The sequence below is a fragment of the Rhyacophila brunnea genome, unplaced genomic scaffold, assembly GCF_057557595.1.
Source record: "Rhyacophila brunnea isolate RB1 unplaced genomic scaffold, BYU_Rbru_1.0 scaffold_2, whole genome shotgun sequence".
NCBI lineage: Eukaryota > Metazoa > Arthropoda > Insecta > Trichoptera > Rhyacophilidae > Rhyacophila > Rhyacophila brunnea.
The window spans coordinates 37462157-37489979 of record NW_028232859.1 but is presented as its reverse complement, the minus strand read 5'-3'; the positions used below and the strand labels follow the sequence as shown (position 1 = coordinate 37489979).

General features: G+C 33.5%; 1 protein-coding gene and 1 long non-coding RNA gene across 2 annotated transcripts in view; one reads left to right on the top strand and one right to left on the bottom strand.

Annotated features, from left to right (window-relative positions):
• Nucleotides 1-3861, bottom strand: part of LOC147072271 (uncharacterized) — a 224392-nt gene extending 220531 nt beyond the window's left edge. Inside the window, exon 1 of the long non-coding RNA XR_015070721.1 lies at nt 2631-3861. This is a non-coding gene — a long non-coding RNA (uncharacterized LOC147072271). The remainder of the gene's footprint in view (nt 1-2630) is intronic.
• Nucleotides 1-27823, top strand: part of ttv (exostosin glycosyltransferase 1 ttv) — a 606008-nt gene that overhangs the window by 422714 nt on the left and 155471 nt on the right. Inside the window, exon 2 of the mRNA XM_085947763.1 lies at nt 14701-14902. Coding sequence (XP_085803889.1) covers nt 14701-14902 — 202 coding nt within the window. The remainder of the gene's footprint in view (nt 1-14700; nt 14903-27823) is intronic.

Sequence of the window (27823 nt, the reverse complement as noted above, 5' to 3'; positions counted from 1 at the left end):
TTTCGCTCGTATTACCTACTTATGTATGTATAAGGACACTTGGGAATAATATATTGCAGCCGTCCGTTGCTCTCTATTAATTTTATTCTTTATGGGTGGTAATTAAATGCATATTGAAAATGCTATTTTAAACATTTAAATAGATCTTTTCAAAATAATTAAATAAATGTATGTTGAAAATTCTATTTATAATGCTCAAATTAATGGGTCATTCCAACAAGAAAATTTATTCTGTCGACTAAGGGTATTAGCGACATGGGTTTCACTTTTCAGCATATTCAGACTCCTATTTGTCAGCTGTATATTTACAGTAGGTACTATACACACAGCCTGAAGACGCCTAAATGCACAATCCGGTTTTCTAATATCGATTCCAAAGGAAATACAAAACTTTCATTAATTAAAATATCAGCAATGACCATCACATTACATATTATTGTAAATTGGCAGATTGTTATTATTATTATCATCGGTACTACTAATGAATGTATCTAATGCCGTGCCCACACTGGTAACAAATTGCTGGCAACCTCATTAATTTTCGCGATAATTATCAAAATTGGTTTGACCAAAAATTATTTTAATCGAAATTTAATGAGGTGTCCAGCAACTTATTGCCAATGTGGACACGACCGCCTCCAGAAAGTGTCTCTCCTCTTCAATATCTGACTCAATCTGCTTTTTCCACTTTGTTTCTATCTACACAATCCAAACCATCTCAATTTAGGTCTCCCTCGTTTTTCCTCCGGTATATTGGGGAAAATCTTATTAGGTGGTTTTATTATTATTATTAATAACCACGTCCTTGCTTTTTCGTACAAGGTGGTTGTTAGTAATTTTGAACAATCACAAATACCCAGGCTTTGAGAAAATCACATATTATATTGTGTCCTCACCGGGTTCGAACTCAGAGCTCTCGGATGGAAGGCCAGCGCCTTATCCACTGCACCACGAAAGCCGCCCTTATTAGGTGGTTGGATGTTTTCCATTTTCAAGAAAGTAGAGAAGTTATTATACACAATCCTTCGTTTCAGTCGCTTTTTTGAGACACACCGAGCGTAGGGAGTTGTATATTTTCCTTTGTCGATCATGACTAGTATGAGACATTTCCTACTTATTGATTTATGTAATTCTAGCTGATTCATTATTAAATAATACCTATATGTTTTAATTCGCAAGCTCTGTTTAAACAACAGAAACCTTATACATAATTGTAAACTAACCCGTGATGTAAATATTACAAAATAGAGTTGAAACTTATTTTATCATGCTTAATAAAACTTAATCTAAAAGCTTTTAAATATTTGAGCATCCCATAAAACAACAGGACACCCATCTCACCCAACGGTATCCGAATATCGCACAAATTGTTTTTAGCGGTGTTCATGCATTATAGAAAATTTCTTGTACATTGTGTAGTGTTGTAAACTTTTCGCATCTCTCCCTCCCCAACCCGCTCCGCAAGCCTTCCTGCCCCTCGCATAGAATGCTTGCCGATAAGCAAACCAGGTAACTCGATAGATTTATTATCTCTCGCCGTTCTGCGTTATCAATAGGGGAATTTAAATTTTGTATGTTTTGCACCCCACTCTGTTACCCGCCCCCTTCTTTGTTGGTGCTCATGGCGTGTCTAATTTGAGTTTCCTTCTTATTAACATTGTTTAAAAGAGGAGCCGAGGAAAGTCTTCGCTTTTCGCTTCGAACTTATTAAATTTACGATGCTGTTAATAATAATGGTGTATATTATGCGGCTACATCGAAACTCACTTAATTCACTGACGCGTAATTTGTACGCTGCTTTATTTTTGGGTTCTGCACTTTGCACCCGACATTGATTATTTACAGTAATACAAAATTGAAAATATGTACTTAATTAATGTTGCTGTGTTGCCTGTAAAGAAACATTTTATAGAACATCGACAAACTGTCCAATTATACTAACTGTATTTATTATTGTATCCTTCCTTGTAGATTCATTAGATGTCTGCTCTATGTATGCCTGCGCGACTAAACGTCGAACACCCGTATTGTAAGTTTACACTACAACGGCGAGAGAGCTACCGATCAAGAATCAATCAATTGACTGCATATAATAATACCTTAATTTACACGATGACAATGAACATATTTATTTATTCAGGAATATATACATAATTATGTAGGTAACAGTATCTACATACATACAACTAGAGTTGGGTATTTCCCAAGAAAATCTCAATCTCGGGATTCGGGATTTCCCGAAATGATGAAATTTTGAATCCTGCCAATTTGAAGCCAATCGCTGCGTCTGACAATCGTGTACGCTTTTGAGCATGTTGCAAAAATTGCGCTCATTTTGAGTCGACGTTGCATTAATTGTGTTAAATGCCCCTATCAGTCCTTGAAAGTTTTGTGTTTTCTGTCCACTTTTTTCATATAGAAAATTGTTTCTTCAATTAATATTTGATAATAAAGAAATTCCGAATCCCGAGAAAAATTCTCGATCCCGGGATTTTCCGAAATGTTAAAAATTTCAATTCTCCAGATTCGCAATGGAAAATCTCGAAAATTTCTCGAGAATTCCCGCCGGGAAAATCCCGACACCCAACTCTACATACAACGTGCCACAAGAAAATAATATTACTTAATACGAGGGTGGGTCAATAAGTCCTTAGAAAAGCCGACAGGTGGCGCGACTAGTACTGTAAGCGGTTTGTTTTCATGCAGCGGCACTACCGATTCAGTATGCTGCGAAGTTTCAATCAGATTGGTCGGGTTGTTGTGTGTTTCTCGTACATTTAAAAAAAAAATTGCTTGTGGAAAATGGAAAAATGGAAAATGGAGAAAATTGAGTTTAGAGCTGTTATTAAACATTTTAATATAAAAGGGTTAACAGCAAAGGAAATAAAAAATGAGTTGGATTTAGTTCACGGCATATCTGCTCCTTCACTTGCAACTATTTATAACTGGTTAAATGAATTTAAACGTGGTCGTACATCAACAAAGGATGAACCACGCTCAGGACGTCCTGTAGAGGTGACTACACCAGAAATGATCAATAAAATCCACGATATGGTGTTAAGTGACCGAAGATTAAAGTTGAGTGAGATAATTGAGGTTACAGGGATCTCAAAAGGTAGCGTCATTTCTATTTTACATGACAAATTGGGCATGAAAAATATTTCTGCAAGATGGGTGCCGCGTTTGCTCACAGTCGACAATAAACGCAATAGGGTGGTGGCCTCTAAAGCCCTGTTGTCGCTCATGCAACGCAATCCGGATAAATTTTTTCGTCGCTTTGTGACTGTAGATGAAACATGGATACACCACTATACTCCCGAGACGAAAGAACAGTCAAAGCAGTGGATCGCGAAGGCAAACCATGTCCAAAGAAGGCGAAAACCGTGAAATCAGCTGGTAAGGTTATGGCTACGGTATTTTGGGATGCACGTGAAATTATTTTCGTTGACTATTTGGAAAAAGGAAAAACAATAACAGGGGATTATTATGCACCTTTATTGGACCAGCTAAAAAACAAAATTGAAAAAAAACGGCCTCATTTAAACAGGAAAAAAATCCTCTTTCATCAGGACAATGCCCGTGTTCACACATGTTTACGATCAATGGCTAAAATTGAAGAATTGAAGTTCGAATTGGTCGACCACCCACCGTATTCGCCAGATTTAGCCCCCAGTGACTTTTTCCTTTTCCCAAACTTAAAAAAAATGGCTAAGTGGACAACGTTTTTTTTCAAATGAAGAAGTCATCGATCGGACAAATGCTTATTTTGAGGACCTTCCGAAAACTTATTTTTCTGACGGTTTAAAAAAAATTGAGAAACGTCTAACCAAGTGTATTGAGCTCCAAGGAGATTATGTTGAGAAATAAAAAAAAAATACAAAAATCAAAACTGTTTTAATCCTTTTTTCTAAGGAATTATTGACCCACCCTCGTATATTTTCTATGACTGCATTCGCATTTAATGTGACGAAGCCGTTCCGTCACATTATATCCTTACCTACATGATTTTTTCAGTCCTAGAAATCTAGTATAGGTACTGTGCTTCCAATCTATATTTTATTTAGTCAGCGGTGTTTCAATTCTATTAGCGCCTGCGATCCATATTAATGATATTATTATGATCTGTGTGTATAGTGGCCGGTATTTAATTCTCTTTCAGCTTTCCGCTTTTTGAGGACAGGTTAACAGGCGAAACGCCTAAATGTTTTTTGGTTTTTCTAGTTCATACCAATAGTATTTATTTGACACATTCAGAATGAATTAAGTAAGATGTTTTTGTTATTGCTACACCGATCTATTCCAATGAGCTGACGACATAGAGAATATATCTTTGATTGTCCCGATAGCAAGCAAGAATAAAATAAAAGTGAAATATTTATTTTATTACTTACACGTAATGGAAGTAATGTAGGATTTTTATAATACTAAAAAACGTGTCTAATAGTAACATTATAAAATTTATGTGTTACTCAATATGTTGCCAACAACCCTTACTTAATTTTCCCATTACGTAACGTTTAATTGGGTTAAAGTCCGGCCCGTTTATTACATTAATGACGTAGTAACAAAAATATCCAATTTCGTCTCTTATTTTTTTCAATACCAATAACAATATCTATTCCACAAAATGTGGCCTTTTTTGCCAACGCGTGTATTGTTTTCGAATGCACTCGGGCTATAAATATAGAACCTTTTTGATCAAGTAACCCGACACCTAACATCAAACCGCGTCACAAGAGAAATGTCCTTACATTTCCATTACATTATGCCTTAATTCCTTTGGGTGGAGGCTGCTTGAGTTGCGTCCGACAGATTTCCAACAATAATATTTGCTCTCTCCCATATTATATTGCTGGTAATATTGGAATAATTCTCTGTCTTACTCTATTCTCCGTACGTAAATTTGATCATTTATTTTTATATCAATATTCTTTCACATTAAAATAGATATACTATTTTTTCATTTTTGCTTGGGCTAGTTTTCATTTTATCTTGGCCTTTACCAGTATTCGCCTTCGAGCTCCTCTGTGATTATTACCAGCTTCTTTTATCCATTTGAAATAATAATCTACTTATACTTACAAATATTTCATTTCTACATTTACCACCATCTACGTTGACCCCAAGAATTCCCATTATATAGTTCATACGTCAGATGTAAAAGGTCGGGTGTCACATATTGGGAATAATGTAAATTAATGCGATTGTTTTGGGAGATACTCAATAACTAAAATAAATGTACGTTTTTTTTTTATTTTTCTTGGATAATATTGTTTCGTTACAATTCCATGTTTCATAAGGTTTTTATGTATTAACATTAAATTCTAAAAGAATTGCGGATACCTTACTTTATATAGCTTCTTCATTGTTCACTGTACGCGACCTACTAATATTATGTTGACAACAAAAGTTAAGAATTATTCATTGATATTCATATCTAATTTTCGTAAAAAAAATGGACTCCCGACCTTTTTACTTCTGAAGTACAGAATCGTAAATTTCGTATTTACGAAAAAACTTTCGAGAGTAATAATTATTAATGTTTATTAGTATTAGAAAATCATAAATAATATTCCTTTATTTCCCTTCAGACAATTTGACGTTCTAATTACACTGAAAATATTGTAAAATGTTTACCTTACAAATTTCCTAGAAATCATTTTGGAATACGTCTCAAAGGAAGTAATCAGTATTTAAGGGGGAGAGGCACGTCACCAGAGAACCTAGCGGAAAAATACGAAGCTTGCAATTTGAGTTTTTTTTTGATAATTTACAATTTCAACTGTATTAATTAATAAATATGTATCTGAAAAGATTAAAAAGATTTTTAATTTTTTTTTCAATTTAAAGATAAACTTACAATTGCAAAAAATTGTAATAAAATGTGAATTGGTTGCAGGGTCAAATCTTTTTATTGCATTATATTATATGGTCATATTTATTATTAAAATTTAGTTTATTAAGTTTTAGATTTTCTGTTGTTTAGATTTTTGACTAATTCATCGTTTTATTATTTTTCATATTTATTTTAAAAAACATCGATTTTTATAAAAATATAAATGTGTATAACTTGAAATCCTTTTTATTCATATCAAATTTTATTTTAGGCATGGTCACAATATTGAAGCTCGATTTGATATAAGTAAAAAGAATTTCAAGTTAGACACATTTATATTTTTATAAAAATCGATGTTTTTAAAAATAAATATAAAAAATATTAAAACGATGAATCAGTCAAAAATCTAAGCGACAGAAAATCTAAAACTTAATAAACTAAATTTTAATAATAAATATGACCATATAATATAATGCAATAATAAGATTTGACCCTGCAACGAATTCACATTTTATTACATTTTTTTTATAATTGTAAGTTTAACTTTAAATTAAAAAAAAAATTAAAATCTTTTTAATGTTTTCAGATACATATTTATTAATTAATACAGTTAAAATTGTAAATTATCAAAAAAAAAATCTAAAATTGCAAGCTTCGTATATTTCCGCTAGGTTCTCTGCTGGCATGCGTCTCCCCCTTAAATACATAGTATTCTGTATCAAATCGCCATTATTAAAACGAGTTCATTGTCTGTACTCATCCAAGACATCGTTTTGATAAAATGGTACATTTCATACTGAAAACACAATAGTTTTTTGTAAATAAAATATATAATATATAATAGTATGCGTATTTTTTTTGGGCGATATTTGTTATCCAGATAGATAATAATTACAGTTGTATGCCAATTCTATCTACAGTCAAGCCGCTTAACTTCGAATGCAATGCGGTAATCTTAGCAGTAAAAGAAGGTTTTCGACTGCATATTTCGTTCATACTAATCAACGTATTACCATTTTTTTCAATATGAAATAATCATCACCGTTTACTATATTGCAAAACTAGCACAACAATCGAAATTCACAGTTTCATGTCGCGCCCAGAATATAGTGGGCTTATTATACGTTCATAATACATATATTATCTACTACTAGATTGATTGATGTCAGTCTTTTTTAATTTAACTTCTAACTGTTTCTTCGCTACGAATTTATCAGACGCCTGTTAGAGATGCTTTACGACAAAAGTCCCTGTAGAGTGTAGACATTAATGGATGCTGTCTATGTTTATTATTGTTTTTTTTAAATTTACCTTTATTGTGTAAACATTGCCTCCCAGGCTCCCATATCAATTCATTTATCCATCGTTACCCAATAGAAAACAACGTCGATATACAATATAAAATGTAATAGGGGAGTCAATTTAATTCGCTCTCTTAGATTTTTGGTTGGGGGCTATGACGTAGAACCCCAGCATCATCTAAAATCTAAATTTTATAATTAATTAATCTGTAGTATTTTTTCCGGACACGGCATAGGAAACTGGCATTCACTCTACAATATCTACATAGTATTCCAACGTGGGGATTTACTTTATATGTAAACATAAATAAAATTTTCTGCAACTCGTCATTTATTTGCAAATAAAACTTTCGAATTAGAAGCGTGTTGCAGTCACTATGAACTGTTATCATCATTCTCACTGTATTGAACCCAAACCACTGAAGCAGAACGCTCGCAGATAAGTTTAAATGTATGATGAATTACATTTTTGGGGGCGGAATGCAATTTATGGACACAAAATAGCTGCACTATCACTATCAAACACATATAGAAATACTTGGATATTTTTTTTCCACTTTGGTACCAATCAGAAATGATCATAATATGACATGGGCAATCTAAAAAAAATAGATTTGACACTTTTCTGTTGCTAGTTGGAATCATCTCCTATATATTATCATCCTAAAAGATTTTGGAAAATTCACTAACGGCTCATTTAAGCGACATTTTATTGTTATTTTTACATCTTCACTTCGAAATGTGCGCTACCGATTCATCTACCGTTTGAATTGACCACATTTCAGAAATTTTCAATGATTTCACAGGTACGTGACGTTTATATCCGATATTTTCTTACATACCGTATACGATTCGCCATATTTCATTTAACGTACAGCAGAATGACGTCTTCGTCGCTTAAGACCTTCTAATCCTTTATTTGACAAACGAATTCGATTATTTTTATTCAAATATCGTAATGTAGGCATTGGCGCACTTTTTTCCGGTGAAAAAACCATAATCCTGGTACAATTTACTACGTATAATATCTTTTGACAGCGGGGTACGCCACTGACGGCCATTTCATAGATAACGTGATATTCCAAATTTGATTTTTTTAAAATACTTTGTGGCTGTTCACTCAATCTTTTTTTATTGAATAATTACCTAGGCTACTAATTTCCATAGATCAGATAGTCATATTAAACTAACAAAGTTGCCATTGCAAACAATAAAATAAATTAATACGAATTGTTATAGTCATCAAAATGTGTGATATTGTATAATATCTACATATTTTTATCGTCCCTATCATCATCAATCTTGACCTATCTATTGCTGGATGAAGGCCTTCTCAGCCTTATTCTACTCCTTACTTACACATGAATTGTTAAATTTATCAAAATCAGTGATATTATATTATTATCTACCTATCTATATATTATAATGCCATTATTATCACGAGCCTCAATAAATCCACTGCTGGATGAAGGCCTCTCTACGTTGATTGTCTTCTTGACAGTATTGAATTTCTAATGTTATTTATCTACATATTCATATCGTCATCATAATCATCATCATCATCAACCAGGATGAATCCACTGCTGGATGAAGATTCCGCAACCTGATTCTACTACTATTAGTTCAACGAATTTGTGATATTATACATATTTCTATCCATCTTATCATCATCGACTTGAACCAATCCACTGTTGGATAATGGCGTCCCTAGCCCGAATCTACTCCTTTCTGTCATATGAATTGCTGTATTTATCAAAATCAGTGATACTATATTTATCTACAAATTCATATTTTAATCATCATCATCATCAACCAGGATCAATCCTCTGCTTAATAAAGACCTCCATAGACTGATTCTACTCCTTTTTATCATATGAATTTCTGTATTTATCAAAATCGGTTATATTATATTTATCTACATATTGATATCGACATCATCATCATCACACCGACCTGAACCAATACACTGGTTAATAAAGACCTCCCTAGCATGATTTTACTGCGTTCTGTCATATGAATCCCTGTATTTATAAAAATCGGTGATATTATATTTATCAGCATATTCATATCATCATCATCATCATCATCAACCAGGATTAATCTACTGCTTAATAAAGACCTCCCTAGCCTGATTCTACTCCTTTCTGTCAAATAAATTTCTGTATTTATCAAAATCGGTGATATTATATTTATCTACATATTCATATCATCATTATCATTATCATCATCATCGACCTGAACCAATCCACTGCTTAATAAAGACCTCCCTAGCCTGATTCTACTCCTTTCTGTCATATGAATTGCTGTATTTCTCAAAATCGGTGATATTATATTTATCTACATATTCATATCGTCATCATCATCATCATCGACCTGAACCAATTCACTGCTTAATAAAAACCTCGCTAGCCTGATTCTACTCTTTTCTGTCATATGAATTTCTGTATTTATCAAAATCGGTGATATTATATTTATTTACATATTCATATCGTCATCATCATCATCATCGACCTGAACCAATCCACTGCTTAATAAAGACCTCCTTAGCCTGATTCTACTCCTTTCTGTGATATGAATTTCTGTATTTATCAAAATCGGTGATATTACATTTATCTACATATTCATATTGTCATCATCATCAACCAGGATCAATCCACTGCTGGATGAAGGGTTCCGCAACCTGATTCTACTACTATATTATACCTATTTCTATCGTCCTTATCTTCATTGACCTGAACCCATCTACTGCTGGATAATAGCCTCCCAAGCCTGATTCTACTCCTTTCTGTCATTTGAATTGCTGTGTTTATCAAAATCGGTGATAATATATTACATCTATTTATATTTCCATTATCATTATGAGCCTGAATCAATCCACCGGTGGATGAAGGCCTCTCTAAGTTGTTTGAATTTCTGTCGGTCATATGAATTGCTATATTTATCAAAATTGCTGATATTATATTTACCCATTAATAATATCGTCATTATCATCATCAACCGAGATTAATCCACTGCTGGATGAAGGTTATCCCAACCTAATTCTACTCTTCTTGGTCATATAAACTGCAATATTTTTTTAAATTTGTGATTTTATATACCTACCTATTTATATCGTCATTATCGTCATCAACCTGTATCAATCCACTGCTGTATGAAGGCCTCTTTAAGCTGATTCCACATCTTTAGGTCTTATAAATTCCTATTTTTATCAGATATAATATGTATTGCTTCATTATTTATCAACATTTGTCTCGATATGAATGTCCCGCACCGGGAAACCATATTGTTTAAGGTGAATTTTTAAATCAAAATATGATTTTTAAAATATTATTCTATGGCTCCGAGCATTTATTTTTTATAGACAATGAAACAAAATAATGTTTAAATTTATTTTTTATGCTGCTAACCTTTTTCTATTATGTAAATGGGACCCGAAAGAGATTAATATTCACGTTATATTGGATCGCTATTTATGATAATCACGATTGAGATGTATAATTATTTATCATATTTAAATGCACATACCTATACATATATTGTATTAAAATTAAAATGACAGTGGTAGCAATCGGCGATTGCCAGCTGTTCTGCTAGGCCTAGCAGCCTGAAATGGTGTCAGACGATATTGAGAAGGCCAGACTCCAGAATAGACTACGCACATGACTCCAAATTTGTATTGGCAGTGACGACATGCAGATCGTAAAACTGACAAATCAGCTAAATTTTCAATTGTCTGACGTGAATGAAAATCCATCCCGAAGGGAAAACTATGGCGCCGTCTTTACACGCTTTACAATTTTTATATTAAAATCCAACACCAAGTCACTATGACGAAAAGCTGTCTGCAAGACCTAGCGAGACAGACTGGCGAGAGCCAGCTGACTCAGCTAGGCTCCTATATATTATTATCCTAAGAGATTTTAGAAAATACACCAACAGCTCATTTAAGCGACATTTTATTGTTATTTTTACATCTTCACTTCGAAATGTGCGCTACCGAATTATCTACCGATTGAATTGACCAAATTTGAGAAATATCCGATGATTTTCCAGTAACGTGACGCTTATAACCGATATTTTCTCATATAGCATATACAATTCGCCATACTTCTTTTAACGCACAACAGAATGACGTCTTCGTCGCTTAAGACCTTCTAATCCTTTATTTGACAAACGAATTCGATTATTTTTATTCAAATATCGTAATGTAGGCATTGGCGCACTTTTTTCCGGTGAAAAAACCATAATATTGGTACAATTTACTACGTAAATAAAAATCTGACAGGCACGTCCGCCACTGGTGTTCCAAATTTGATTATTTTTAAATAATATTTTACGGCTGTCACGTTTACAGGTTTGCAACAATGTAGTACTAATATACTTTTGAGTGCGATATTTATATTAAAATGCATTTTGACAGACAATTCCTAATCGGATCGAGTGATACACATACTTTATTTAATTTAATCATGTTTCCGAGAGATATTAAATGCGAATTATTTCACAATATCGACTCAAAAATTAAATAAGTACCCATAACCTCAAAATAAATGTAACGTCATCATAATGTATACACACAATATAGTGTTCTTTTTTTGTTTTTTGGAGTATGGCTATAAATAATATTTTTTTGAACCAATGAAAATTATTTAAAGCCTGGATATAAATATAATTTAAAATTAAAATTCATTTTTGACAAACATCGGATCGACTGATACACATACTTTATTTGATTTAATCATGTTCCCGAGAGATATTAAATGCGAATTAATTCATAACATCGTCTCAATAATTAAATAGGTACCCATAACCTCAAAATAAATGTAACGCCATCATAAAAATGTATACACACATAGTGTTCTTTTTTTTTAAGTATGGCTATAAATACTATTTTTTTTGAACCAATATACATATTCATATCGTCATCATCATCATCATCATCAACCAGGATCAATCCACTGCTGGATGAAGGGTTCCGCAACCTCTATTCTACTACTATCGGTTTAACGAATTTGTGATATTATACCTATTTCTATCGTCTTTATCTTCATCGACCTGAACCAATCCACTGCTAGATAAAGGGCTCCCTAGCCTAAGAGGCCACCCATGGACTGAAACCGAATGCGGTTTAGATCCGTGTGCCATACTAAACTTATGATTTTTGTTCATGAAAATATATTTTCACTAAATTTGTAAGTGTAAGTGTATGGTATAAATGGATATGATCAGATGCTTATAATATAATTTGTGGAAATAAATTTCCAAGACCAGAAAAGATAAACTTAGTATGGCACACGGTTTGAAACCGCATTCGGCTTCAGTCCATGGATGGCCTATAATTCTACTCCTTTCCGTCATATGAATTGCTGTATTAATCAAAATCGCTGATATTATATCTATATACATATTCATATCGTCATCGTCATCATCATCATCATCATCATCATCACCATCATCATCATCATCATCATCATCAACCAGGATCAATCCACTGTTGGATGAAGGGTTCCGCAACCTCTATTCTACTACTATCGGTTTAACGAATTTGTGATATTATACCTATGTCTACCGTCTTTATCATCATCGACCTGAACCAATCCACTGCTGGGTAAAGGCCTCCCTAGCCTAATTCTACTCCTTCCTGTCATTTGAATTGCTATATTTATCAAAATTGGTTATATTATATTTATCTACATATTCATATCGTCATCATCATCATCATCAACCAGGATCAATCCACTGCTGGATGAAGGGTTCCGCAACCTGATTCTACTACTATCGGTTTAACGAATTTCTGATATTATACCTATTTCTATCGTTCTTATCATCATCGACCTGAACCCATCCACTGCTGGATAAAGGCAACTTTAGCTTGATTCTACTCCTTTCTGTCATTTGAATGGCTGTATTTATCAAAATCGGTGATTTTATATTATATATATTTATAATGCCATTATCATCATGAGCCTGAATCAATCCACTGGTGGATGAAGGCCTCTCTAAGTTATTTGTATTTTTGTCGGTCATATGAATTGCTATATTTATCAAAATTGCTGATATTATATTTACCCATTCATAATATCGTCATTATCATCATCATCTGGATTAATCCACTGCTGGATGAAGGCCTCTAAGCTGATTCCATACCTTTGGGTCTTATAATTACTATTCTAATCAGAATTGATTTATTCCTCTCAGATGTATACATTGCTTTATTATTTTATTTATCAACATTTCTTTCGATATGAATGTCCCGCACCAACATTGAAACAAAATAATGTTAAAATTTATTTTTTACATTGCTTATGTACCTTCTTCTATTCTAAATGGGCCCCGCGGGAGATTAATATTCACGTTATATTGGATCGCTATTTTCATGATAATCACATATTGCTTTGTATTCGAGCGGTTCAGATGTATAATTTATCATATTTAAATGCACGTGATTTAACGAAACATTCATATTATCTATACACATATTATATCAAAATGTCAGTGGTAGCAATCGGTGATTGCCAGCTGTTTTGCTAGATCTAGCAGCCTGAGGTGGTATCAGGCAACATTCTGAAGGCCAGACTCAGGACTAAACAACGCGGATGACCTCAAATTTGTATTGGCAGTGACAAGGGAAAACTATGGCGTCGTCTATGCATTCTTCACAATAATTGTATTCAAATCCAACACCATGTCATTAGGATGCCAAGCTGTCTGCAAGACCTAGCGAGACAGACTGGCGAGAGCCAGCTGGCTCAGCTAGTAATTATTATTATTCGGAAAATGTAATATCTAAAATATGAAAGTGAAAGTAAATGAATACGGTTTGCGTGTAAATATGTATTAGTCTTTAATAGGTTAGTATGTAATTTAACATGTAGAAAAATAAATTAATTGTTTTAAACTAATACGGTTTCCAAGTAAGTATTTATAATAAAGGGTGACAGATTTATCACTTCGTCCCATTCTATGAGTTTTATAGGTACTTCAGCGTAGCAAGTCGTTTATTTTTGTAGCCTTGATAATGTGTTACAACCAAAATAACTATCGACCTAAAAAAACGTTCTGTAGAATTGAATAAAATTTATATTATCATTTGTAAAAGTTCGGTTATTTAAGGAATTCAGCCTTTAGTTGGTAATTTTCATTTCACCGAATAATTTTCCTGATGTGTTTCGCTCATATATTACCTGACCTTAATCAATTACGAGTACCAAAATTTCAATTTGAGTATTATAATATAACAATATATCATGGTATTTGGATAATAGTCTTATTCTTCATTTGGATTGAAGATCGTGACAAGGATGATTGGCCATCGGTAAACTGGAATGTCCTGTGTCAATGAATAGAAAACTTGTGGCTGTATTTATTTCCTGCGTCCATCTGGAAGGAGTATATCTTCGTCTTATCCTAACTTAGACCTCAACAACTTCTAAAAACAGCATATTGGAGACATTTATGTATAAAATTGTGTGTATTGGTGGACGTATTAACTCGTGCATATATTTATAAACGATATCTCCATTCCAATTAAATTTTAATACCTATCTTTCTTTTATCCAACAGATATGACTACGAGGTTCTTCTTCAAAATTCAACTTTCTGTCTGGTGCCGCGTGGCAGACGCCTTGGATCTTTTCGATTCCTTGAAGTCCTCCAGGCTGGTTGCATTCCTGTGCTGCTGTCCAACTCTTGGACGCTCCCTTTCTCAGAGGTCATAGACTGGAATAAAGCGGTGCTGTGGGCGGATGAGAGACTCCTACTACAGGTAAAAGAACTTGTCATTTTGTTTTAAATCATGTTTAATCTTCACTATCATCAGCTGTTGGCCACCTAATGCCCTATTGTTGTTGTCATCTGCTAAACTACTGTTTGAAGGTCGTCCTTAGTCTGTCTTAATGGCTAGGGGTGGAGGTAGGCTGTTAAGATCCGATATAAATAGCGTATACTAAACTTTGTCAGTCATGATTATTTGTTTTCATTGAACTAATAATACACATTGCATGCAGTGCTAACTAGTTTTTAAAATTCAATTAGACCCTGCCTAAACATTATCTGTAATTTGTTTTCTTAGTTCAATGAAAACAAATACGAATGACTGATAAAGTTATTTGTGCATATTTATATTGGATAAAAAATAACCTCCATCCTTCGCCACTGGTTTGTCTAAAATTTGAAAAATAATACAAATACATAATTATGATTATTTATCTTGATAATGGTGTCACAACCGAAATAGCCATCAACGTAAAAAAACATTTCGTAGAATTTAATATGGCTTATTTATTATAAAAGTCTTATTACGTCTTAGTTATGTCAAACTTAACATTTTTTAGTATTACAACAGGCCACGAGGTCCAATGAGTGGTACATTGAAACAATAGTGTAGGTTATAAGTTGTAATGTAACACACAGGCTTTAAGAAAAATACTTAAATATATTGTGACCTCACAGGGATCGAACTCACGAGTCCCCGGACGAAAGGCCGAAGGGAAGAAAGGACGAAGTGCCTTCAGCACTGGAGTACAAAGGCCCTTGGTTTTGTTGAAAAACAGTAATAGTACATGTAAAGATGATTCATGCCTTTCAGATCCAGTGACTGCAATCATATAAGATAGGATAAGTATATACTTAGAACATTAGTCCAATGCGACATTTCTTTTACCACGGGAAAAAACTCGACTACAAATCGCAGTCCTCAGTTCCCAATGAATACGACAAAATATTCATCAGAATCACCTCCGCCTTGCGCTACTAAGAATTTTCCAGGGTTTTTGCAAGGCGGTATCATAGGCCCTGGCCGAATTCAAATTAGCAATACCCGATGCGGGTAGAAGAACAGTTTTCAATAAGGCATATTCTCTCAGCCGGCACAATTTTCATTTGACTAGCATCAAGTAGAGTAGTTTGCGTGCCAAAGTCCTTAAGAAACCTCGATAGTAAATGCGAGGTATCCATAAAGGCATCTAGAAAAAAAAAAAAAAAAAATAGTAAAAGTATATATTCTGTAAATTATAATAGTATAAGTATACTATGTAGTATATAATATATATACAATCAGACGATACCTACATACATACCTTGCAACATTCGACCCACACAAATCCGTATACACATACATACTGTTGAATGTTGATCAGCCACATTATATTATTATGTAGGTACGTAAAAGGCGCCGCAGACCGCGTGTTTCGGTGCTTTGACTATTTAGGTGTAACGTTGCGTGTTTATCGCGACCTCTGGTTTGCCCGCTTACTTTTTCGTCATTATATTGTCAGTTGCCCTTTCTGTTTTGCTAATCGCCCTTTCAATACTCGTTCAATGAGCTTCGCCCTTTAATGAACACGGGGCAGTTCATTATTCATGAGTTTACCCAGTCCGAGCCGTAAAACAATACTGTTTTAACTAAGCGTCTGTATTAATTATATACGTATTCGTGCACGAATTCGTATAGAATGTATTGTTTAATACATAGGTAAATTCACCACGAAACTTTCTAATTTTTCTTTTTTAAAGATGAACATGTTTTATGTTGTCAACTAATTACATGTAAATACTTGTCAAGCACATGTTCATTTTCAATCTATGTGGACGTTTCAAAACATTTACTATAACCGTTAAATATTCAGTTTGGGTTTATATTAGTTTATCAATTACACGTAATCAATATAGATTACACTTTTATTTTTAACACAGAAAATAATGACCATTACATATAGTTACGGTTTTCTTGGAAAAAAATAAACTCATCTGTAAGGTGGTGGGATAACTGAATAGTTATATATATAGGTATATCGTCACCAAAATACTAGAATTACGTAACTCTTATTTGGTCATTGTTGGGAAAATTAAATACTTTAAAATACTTTACTTGATTAACGTAAATCTAAGCTACAATTATTATTTTAAATAAAAATGGTAAATTGTGCTTGTCTAATTGGGACAAATTAAATAATGTTCAATTGTATGAAAAAATATTGTCGATATGATATGTTATTTCTTTAATGCTTTTATGGTTATCTAATATTTTCAAATACAAAATTGATACAGTTCCCATTAACTTCTGACTTATCTAGTTTTATCGTTTATATAAAAGAAAATGTAGAATCATATTATTCAATAGCTGTATCAAAAACAGAGAAAATCAAGTTATATAGCTATAGTATTGAAGTGACGATGTATATACGCGCAATTATCTTTTATTGTTAAAATAAAACAGTTATTACTTGTGAACAAATGTTTTATGGAGTCTGTTTATGTTTTGAAGTTTGGAAATGTGGTAATTGCGGCCATTTTCAATACTAACATTATTTGAATATGTATCACGTTCGACGCATTGTTACAAATAATTAGTAATTATTATACTATGGAATGCTTTCAGTAATTTAATATTTTTTAAGAGAATTCTGTGGCCAGTCCTCCACATATGGATCGGAATGTTGGGTCATTAGTAACATGTTTGAAAAATTTTGCTGATATTTGAATGAAAGATTCTAAGAACGATATTTGGAACCAACAGTGATGACGGAGTATGAAAGGTTTAAAACAAGAAAAGAAATCTGAATAACACCGTCCTAAAATAAAGGACGCATGGTCAATGTACACTACCAGATTTTGACTCCAAAGCTCTTGATATGAAAATTGGACGTAGGTAGCTAAAGAGTACATATAAATATAGTAATAGAGAGAACGTCGTACTAAAAATCCGTGTATCATACTAACGTGTTGTTTTTTTTCCAATATGTGTTTGGATCCAGATTATAGATATACATAGGTAATAGGTTAAATAAATAGCTAACTACAATGCATTGTTAAAAATGATGTGTCATGAACATGGTAATTTACCAACCATTGTTCCATAGAAAAATATATCAATATAATTCCGTCTTTACCAACTTGATATAAAAATATCAATTCAGTGACCAACAGGGCATGTGACCATATTGTAATATGTACAAATTTTCGTATTTATGAAGTTTGTATATATTTTTTGTTTGTCTACCAAAGTCAGCGTGCCGCAAACGTATTTGTGTTTTTCGATAACAATCTCTGCACCGCAGGAGAACTTAATAAACGTTCATTTTGTGTGTTAGTTGTTCATGACTACTGTCAATTTGCATTCTAATCTCTGCTGTAATGATTTATTCGACAGCGATTAGACTGTCGTAATAATCACATTAATGTAAGCGTGCTTTTGCATGCAACGAATTGCCTTTCCATCTCTATATTTTATTTGATTTGTGCATGTGGCTAATACGCTTTTCATTATTGGTGTTTAGATTATTGTGTGGTGCTTGACATTTTTACTGGCGTCGCACGAATATTAGTAGGTACATACTATTTTTTGAAGGGCGCTATAATTACTAGATAAAACAGTAAAATAATTAGATTCTCAGATAAATCGCATTCTAAATATGAGACAAAAAAATCTCATTCATACCTTAAACTGGGGTCGAATTATGACACACTATCAGGTTTTTTGAAGATTGTGAATAAACTGAGTGAGTTAAAGCAAACATGATGAATTTTATTAGTTTTTTTTATCATATCTGAAATAATTACAAGATAAAAAGAACTTTTTATATCCAACGGTTTTTAAATTTTCTGTTAATATTTTCAATATGCTCAAACTTGTACTTGATATGAAGTAAATAAAAACAAACAAACAAACTAATATAGAATACTGAAATGTCGTTTTGACATTTCATTTTGATTTCCATAGTAACGCACGTATATATTAATAATTTATTTGCTAGGACCACCGCCTTAGCAACCAATAATAGTCTTTTACTTTTTACTGATTTTTCTGAAATAACTTTCCATACCTGAATTAACTGAACATGAATTCAATTCTGCTTAAAGATGCACTTTAAAGAATGCACTGGCATCGTGTTCTGATATATTCTAAAAGTTTCAAATGTCTAGCTAGTCGTGAAGTTAGTTAAAAATCGATTGCAAGATTTGTACTGGACAAACAACCACCGGACAATCAAGAATACGAGCTAATAAAAACATTGTAAAATGGCATTATCTACGGATCTCCTGCCGTTTCGGAGTAAAATTGTACCGCTTGAATTTTCAAGAGATATCTCATGTACGTAGAGAATGCTACCACAGTCTTACCTTGATTTTCTAAAACTACAATCGGATTGTGTTAGTGCTTTATTTTAAAAGGATGTGTATCAGTGCGCACCATCACTAAAAATGGCTGCCTGTATTACTTTGAAAGGAGATGTATTACTTTCAGAGGTTTTCGACCGAAACTTCGATTAATTTCGCCGGACAAATAGACACGCCAAATTGAACATCCTGAAACTTTAGCGGCGTCGTTTGTTTCGCGCGTTAAATTCAATACACATAATCGAGCTAATCAATCACCGGGGCAGCCCAGCCAGCGCGCTGTGTTTAAAATTGACAAATTCAAATTGAATCTTCCCTCAGAGATAGATGCTATCAATAAACGGAGTGGACCGATTTGCACGCAAGGATTCCATAATATCTACACTTCTTTGCACACTCGTTTGAAACTGTAACGTAAACAAACAAACAGAGCAAAAAGTCGCGCCACTTCTCCGTGTGCATCACCATCTCCTACGTCTCCAGAAACGTGAGATATGTGGCGCGTAGATCGATTTTGTAGCGCCGCTGATCCATGCGACTGTCTGACCGTGGAACGCGTGTCATTGTCATGTGAAGCTCCTTTTCGTAGTTACATCTGTCACCAAGTTACTTTATAAGTGTTACCACTTAGATTCGGCGGTGAAATACAAATACAAAACAAGTGGTATTAAATAAATAATAGTAATTTAGCACGTCCCCCACGTAGGTCAAAATGGAGCTTTTATGGTATTTTTAAAGCATGATCCTGGATATCCCTAAACGTTGTAGATAATCTATTTATATAATTTTGAAGCCTTACTATCCTTTATATTTATTTTAAACATTTGATGACTGCATAAAGTATTTTTATTACATAAAACAGTATTCTTTTAAACCTCTCGATCTTATGTTTTAGAATATAGTCATATTTCAGTACATCTTTTACATTTATTAATTTTTAAACGTATTTATAAAACCATTAGTAAAACTTATGTTGACATTATTATAGTGAAATATTTACGATAACAAATTATATTGATAATCTCTGTGATCCCAAATTTGACAAGAATTAGGCTTTTTATTATTCAAAAAATGGGCAAGATTAACACATTTGAAGATAATTCTAAAGCCACTGATTATAAGCTGTGTCTTTGACCATTCAAGTGTGATAAACATCCGTCGAATAATGATTGTTTTATAATAATTATTAAACTAAGAATAAGGTAGTATTTTTTTTGAAGTACGCCATTTCTTTTGGCATTTCCCAGTGGTTAAGCTACAAAATACGGCCATAGCCATAAATTGACAAACTGACTAACTGAAGTAGAGAGTAAGATAATGTTAACGCGCGTGTTTGAACATGTACCTAACCGAAAAAAAATCTTTTTTTTAAACGTTCGGCGCTGTCACTTTGCTTGTCCGTACTACTTTAACGATAATACAGCATCTTTAAATGGAAATGTCAGTTATGACAACATTGATAGATTTATAAATATTTCTTCAATATAAAAATTATTTGTTTAATTGTTAAGTATATATATATAAGTGCATATAAACTGTGATATTGGTAATATATTTTTGAAACAGTGTAACGTGACTACACATCACAGATTGGGGAAGGTTAATAACACAATTTAACTGAAATCGATTCGAGTCTATTTATTAACAATATTTTTTTTTACATCATAACTCTCAGTGGCGTTTATTTTTTAATTAATGAAATTATCACGGGCACCTCCATTTCACGATGCAGAACGGATTTAAATACTCTAAATAATCATATGTTTTGCTTAAAAATAAATCATAATGAGCTAACTAGACGACCATAAGGCCTTGTCCACGCGGCGCGTTTTGACTCGCGTTTTTTGACTCGCGCGCATTCCAGGTACATGTGACCTCATTGAGTCGTCCACATACACCGTTACGAATGATGTCCTGAATGAAACCTGTCTAGAATCTATGCACCCCTTCATATTATCCGTAAAAACTAATGTTTGAATTTTAAAATTTTACTATTCAGAAAATAAAGGAGTTGCAGGGATACATTCATGTTAACTAAAGGTATTTATCTAATCGTAACGCATAGTTTGCACAAATAGTCAATCGAAATAAAAAATAAATAATACTTTTTAGTGTGCTTAATTTAGACAGGCTTTTGCGACGAGCATCGGAATTTTTCCGCGAATCGAGGTCCACCGAGCACTGCGCGGCGGCCGCTCCATCCGTCAGCCATCCGCCCAATAATTAGTTCCCGCGAGCGCGTCTCTAATGACTTCACTTTGATCGATGCCTTTCGAATCTCGACCCGAGCACTGCTCCATCTCCCTTTGTTTACCCGAACCGAGCTTATATTTTCATGTAGGTACACGGGACACAAGACAAAGCGGATGAGTGACTAACTACATTTATTTAATTATCCTAATTCTCGGTCTTTGTAAACTATTTTTAACAACCATTCGTCTTTCCCTTGTCGCATATCTCGCGTGTCAAGCCAGTGAGTTTGTAAGGTGGATTGAGCCGTTGAAACTGATGTGGTGTCAGCATCTAATTGATTTAATTTTGTTTACAACACTGGCCAATACTCACGCTTTACTTAGGTTTACGCGTGTCGGTATTAGTGCGAGTACTAATGATTAGTACTAAGCTCGTTAAAGCAAGTACGACGGGTAACTGAATAGTACATATTTGAGCATTCATATACGGTTCATGGAATATTGCTGTCGAAAAATGATATTATATTTAAAATTCAAGCTTTTCAAAACTATTTTTTGTTTACTTTATGGTTGCTGCAATATGCGAAAATATATAAAAATACTAGCGTAACTCATTTTATTGAATGTAAGCTCTATTGAAAATCATAAATGATCATCCCTCTAACATAATTTTCATAAAATTCCAATCTTATGTTTCCCGTGTCCCGAATTACCCCTCGTCTTTTGACAATCTTCGAAAGTTTACGAGAAGCATATCAAAATTATCAACGAAGATGGCCGAGTCTCTTTAGAAAAAAAAATACTTGTCTAATATTCAATCTACGAAACTGGGGTAGGTAGGTTGTAGTTTCTCTCTTTCATTCAAATGGAGAACAACAAATGTTTATTTTCTGCAGAGACTGTAGAAAGAATTATCACGTATAATATTTATATTATTTATTCTTTAATTGTATGTGTTTAAACAAAAAATAATAATAATGCATTTCTCAATTATTTTAAGTTTATATTATTAAGTTTTATTATTGGATATTATTCATATTGGTTACCTACATATATTATTGTAAATAATATGTTTCTTTAATTTTACAATATGACGCTGTGATGCATTCTTCCTATATATGTAATTATTGTTATTAAATTAATTGATGTTATAAAGCTTTCTCACCCGTGTTTATTCAATTATATTAATTCTCAGTGCTTACCAAACCTGTTACTGAATGTAGTTGTACGCGTGATACGTACGATATGTAACGTACTACTATGTAAAGCTGATATATTCCGATACGTTTTGTACGTTTAGCTCCTCATTTTCCCGCAGTAAAGGGAAAACGGGGTGAATGATAAAAAAGTAAGTCCCCGTCCTACCTTTTCGCATCGAAATAAATTGTGTCAATTACTCCGCAGTGACTTGCAACATGGGTGTGAGTTGGAGAAACGCTGAGCGTGCTTTCCAAAAGTTTGGGAGCCATATAAATAATCATACTAAGTGTGTGTGTTAATTTTTACTAGGTGGTCAACTCCACCAGATATCGAGAAATCAGATAGGTACCTATGTCACTCGAGTGTCACTCTTGTACACTGATTTTTATTTATCGAGTTTCAATTCAAATCAAAATTTATTTAGACATGCAGTTCATCACAGGTGTTTCTAGAGATGATTTTTTTAACTCACAAAAATTGCTTATGTTTTGATTAAAATTAATTAAATTTAACTTTGATGGTTTTCAGGGCAGTTTTTACTATTTGTCGTAATAATTACTCTAACATGAGTATTTTTATTACGGGCTTTTTTTTCTTATTCATTTATTGTGACTTGTACATTTATTAGGTACCTTATTTCTCTTCTTATTCTTAATTGCTCTACAACCCTATAATGGTTCTTGATTCCCAATTTGATGTGCCCGTCTTTTAACGCCGCTTATGTATGTTCAATAATTAGAATGGTACATTCTTAAATCTTGTGAATTATTCGTTGAATAAAAGAAATAGTTAATTGAAATTTATATATCAGCCTTCTTCTTCTTCAGATTATTTATATGTATTAATTACAATGCACTCACTAACCGTGAAGTAACTAGAGATATTTATCTCCTATGAAAAAATCATGCAAAACAAAGCATTTCTCCCCCGTGGTTGTTTACACACTTAATTAATTATTAATTGTTGATCTTATTGTTTATATCATATAATTTTCAATATTTCATTAAGGGTATTTATGAATTAATATAGATCATATTTTAAATTGGAGAAGAGAGTTCTCATTGGGGAAGAAATAAACTGTAATATAAGCAGATATCAGGAATATAGAAATTACATAAGTATATTGTTATTTATTATCAGTTTAATGATATTTTCCAAGGATGGTTGAGTGTTACACAATTCAACGGTTTTATTTAAAATCAGTATAAATCTGGAGGACGATATAATCCTATTTATATATTATTGTATTAATCTTGTTACTTATTCATTTAATACGTGGTAATAACAATTAACAATTATTAAATCGAACCGACGTTGTTTTTTAGCTGGGCTTCAATACTTTAGTTCGTCTTACAATGATGTAAGAACTTTGGAAAAAAATATATTATGCACCTAGCGTACTTTAATATATTATTTCTGATATGTGGATCATGTCATTTATGTGTACAAGATTTATTTTAAACCGGTTACGAGTCATAAGATTGTATCGTTTATGTACATACATATACGTATACCCATTGAAACTATTGTGTCGAGGTATTTATTGTTTAGTTTTGTTTGAATCTTATGAACGTAGCCTGTTATCGCCGTTAACGAAATGGAGATAATGCTACGGGGCGCCACTGGATAAGCGTAGGTGGTAGATGAGGATGTCGTGATTAATGTGCCGCCCCTGCTAGAGATTTGTGCGTGTTTTTTTTCGCGCCACTTCGGAAGCAGTCGCGCGAAGTCCTACGAAATTGTGGCGTTTGTTTAAGGACGACTCCTGTGGTGACAATTCGAACCAAGTTGAATAGATCGTGAACACAGGTGAACACCTATTTCCAGCTTACCTTCGTATTTTTATTTTATTTTATATTAAATAAGTGCTATTCTGTTGTAACGACACTGTATTACAGATAATGAAAAAGCGGCTAGAGCTATTTATTACTCACCAGAAAACTGGAGTATTTTGAAAAACTAATATGTTGCGAAAAGTATCACTTCCTATAATTCATCATATAAGAGAGGACTCCATAAAAAATATGTCCTGGTAGAATGGGAATATCATGGTTTGTTGTTCCCGTCAGCGATGTCAATGGTGGAGATCGCTTTAATCCTTAGTCTGAATCCGTGAACCTGAATTTGGCGCTTAGCAAAATTTGTATGTTTATTTTCTATGTGTGTGATCCCTATCAAGAATCCAATGGGTTGCAAACTCAAATTAAAGCCACTATCAATATTCGGTGACTACAGTAAATGTTCCGTTTAATTGAGCATTGTCAGTATAATAAGCTATCATTTAATTTTAAATTATTTACTGTTTTAGATGATTATTTTATCGTATATTTGTCGTGCAAAATGGGGGTCCCACGGTTGCATAAACTCACGCGTAGTGGATTTTCATATATGTTATCTAGATACAGGACCCGAATGAAGTTACCAAATGCTTAAAAACCGTTTCTAGAAAATTAAGAAAGTGAAAATTCGTCCTCAGTTGGTGGCTAAAATTCATCTCCTCCCGGATTCTAAACCAATGATAAATACAAAAAATCGGTAGTACCTCTACGAGTATGTAGATTCCGATAATCATTATCAAACGGGCTCAATTTACTAGGTCCTGGACGAAAGCCTGTCTATAGCTCCTTTCAGTCCTTAGTTCTCTGATTCGACACACGTCCTCTGAACTTGATGAGTTCGTCGATTCAGCGGGTTTTAGGACGGCCCTTTAGTCGTTTACCGACCCTTTTTACAGTTGTATAAACAAAAAGAAAAATAAGAAGCGTCCATTACGTAAAAAAAATATTTCGTTTCCTAAGCCATGGACACATAGAGAGATAATTGATAAACTCGTAAAATATTTATTATAATTGTCATAATTTATTTTACGATGAATTATTTTAGTGGTTGAAATGAAACTTCCGTAAATCCGCATTGTATGTGCGAATATTTTTTTGTACCTAAGTACCTGTATGTTTTCAAAACATTTAATTAAACTTAAATTTATACTTAAATTTTTAACGACCTTGTTAAAAATAAATTCTATAAAATTTTCATTACCATCATTATTTTTCCCGCGCAACTTCCCCAATCAGGCATAATGAGCCTGACCCCTTTCGCCTTCCCCACCCCACCCCGACCCCTTCCGGTCGTAGCTATTTATGTTTAAGACACGCAGAAAAAATATAAATGATCGGGCGCCATCTATTTCGATTTTCCGAGACAGGCTTCGAGGCACCCCCCTCTCTTCCTGCTTACGAATCCCCCCCCTCCCCATCGCATTTCCCCGCTAATGATTATCTAATACTCGTCGACGGGGATGAAGTGTGGAACGGTTTTTCTCACTTCCTACTTACTTACTCTGTATACAAGTCTATGTAAGTATTGCCGTGATATAGACCCCGTATAAGAGACATTGACAACCGTTAGCTTATTTTTAAATGACGAAAACGATAATTGAAATAAATCACCATACATTATTAAGAGAGTAGGATTAACTGCACTGACGAATGCGTCTGGAGGTAACCAGGGCCCACAGCCGGCTATTAATGTGTGTATGTCTTATCATGAAATAAGTGTTGATTTTGTCCAAGGCTATATTAAGTCAAACAGGCAAATGATTTATCACCAGGGATAAACATCGTCTACATTTATGGAAAACAGGTACTGATTCATAGTTCGTCAGACATCGTCGTATATAGAGAATAGCCATATTGTATGATCCAGCTTATTGTTCTATCACTGTGTCATGTCGTCGCTGTAGGATTGGTTTGTCTAATAGACCAAATGTTAAATGTTCAGGAGACGAAAAACAAATTTGATTATCCTATATTTAAATACATGAAGGTATTTAAATTATTGTTTTACAGTATATGAATGCTATTTTCATTACAAAGCAATTGAAAGAAAAGGATGGTTCTGGTACATTTAGATACAAAAAATCATTCTGCATTCAAGTCGATTTCGACAAAAACGGATATTCGACAAACCAATCCTATAGCGACGATGTTGTGTGTCCAGGCCCATCGACTTAACTTCATGGGACAAGTTGAGATAAATACATACATTACAGATCCAGAGATGACCCCACACAATGTAAATAGCAACCGGTTGAATAGTCCTTTCTTAAAACTGTCTAGGTACTAAGTCAGTAAAAAAATCTTTGCAGTGTAAAACATAATTACAAAATGGAAAAATATTTAAATATCGACACCGTCATGCGAACGGGACGAAGCTGATGGGTTTACCAAAAAAACACTGCGACGACTACGTGAATATATTTTGCTCTGTGAATTTAAGCGTTAGTTATACTGTTGTTCCGAGGATGAATTTTTGAATGAGAAAAATTGAAATATTGATACAATGTCTCAACATAGTTATAATTAAGTTCTTCAACGTCAACGCCAGTTAGATTAATAAGAAAAATAGTATATAATCTCCCAATTAGCTATCAAATTCCATCATAAAGCAAAATGTGATACCTACTTATTCGTAGTTTTTTACTTTTGTAAAAATATTGAAGAACACAATCAGATAAAGGTAAATTATTTCATTGTAAAAAGTCACCTCCACACAAGTTAGCAACTTCTTCTTCTTCGATGGCGCTACAGCTCAAGTCGAGCCCTGGCCTCCTCCACCACCGTCCTCAAGCCGGAACGGTTCTCCGCACGTCTTTTACAGTTCCTGATTTTTAGCAGCTGGTTGGCATCTTTTGTAAAGTTATTACCCCATCGTGTGCGTGGCTTTACCACTGGCCTTTTCCCCCCTGGGTTTCCTTCGAGGATCTTCTTAGGTATACACACAAATTAGCAACAGAGCTTTGGATATCACCATTAAAACATTCATAGAAAACTATCATAGAAAACCATCATAGAAAATACACTGAGTTTAAAAAAAATGTTTTTCACGTCTGTAAACACGTTTCTTAGCGGGATAGATGTGCGTCGAAGCCTTTCCCCGGCTTAGGGAAGGAAGGCCGCCAAAGAAGGGTGCCTCTTTAATCCGATACTTTATCAAGGGAGTAGGCGGAATCATTTCGTATACCGTCGTTTGCGCGGATTTACGGAAAAAAATATTAACTTAATTTATTTTTAGATTAGGCACTCCATCGACGCTATCGACGGGTGGCCAAGCATTTGATTAGTGCGAAACTACGCGGAAGGAAGAGGAAAACAAATCGCATCATTCGTAATTACTCA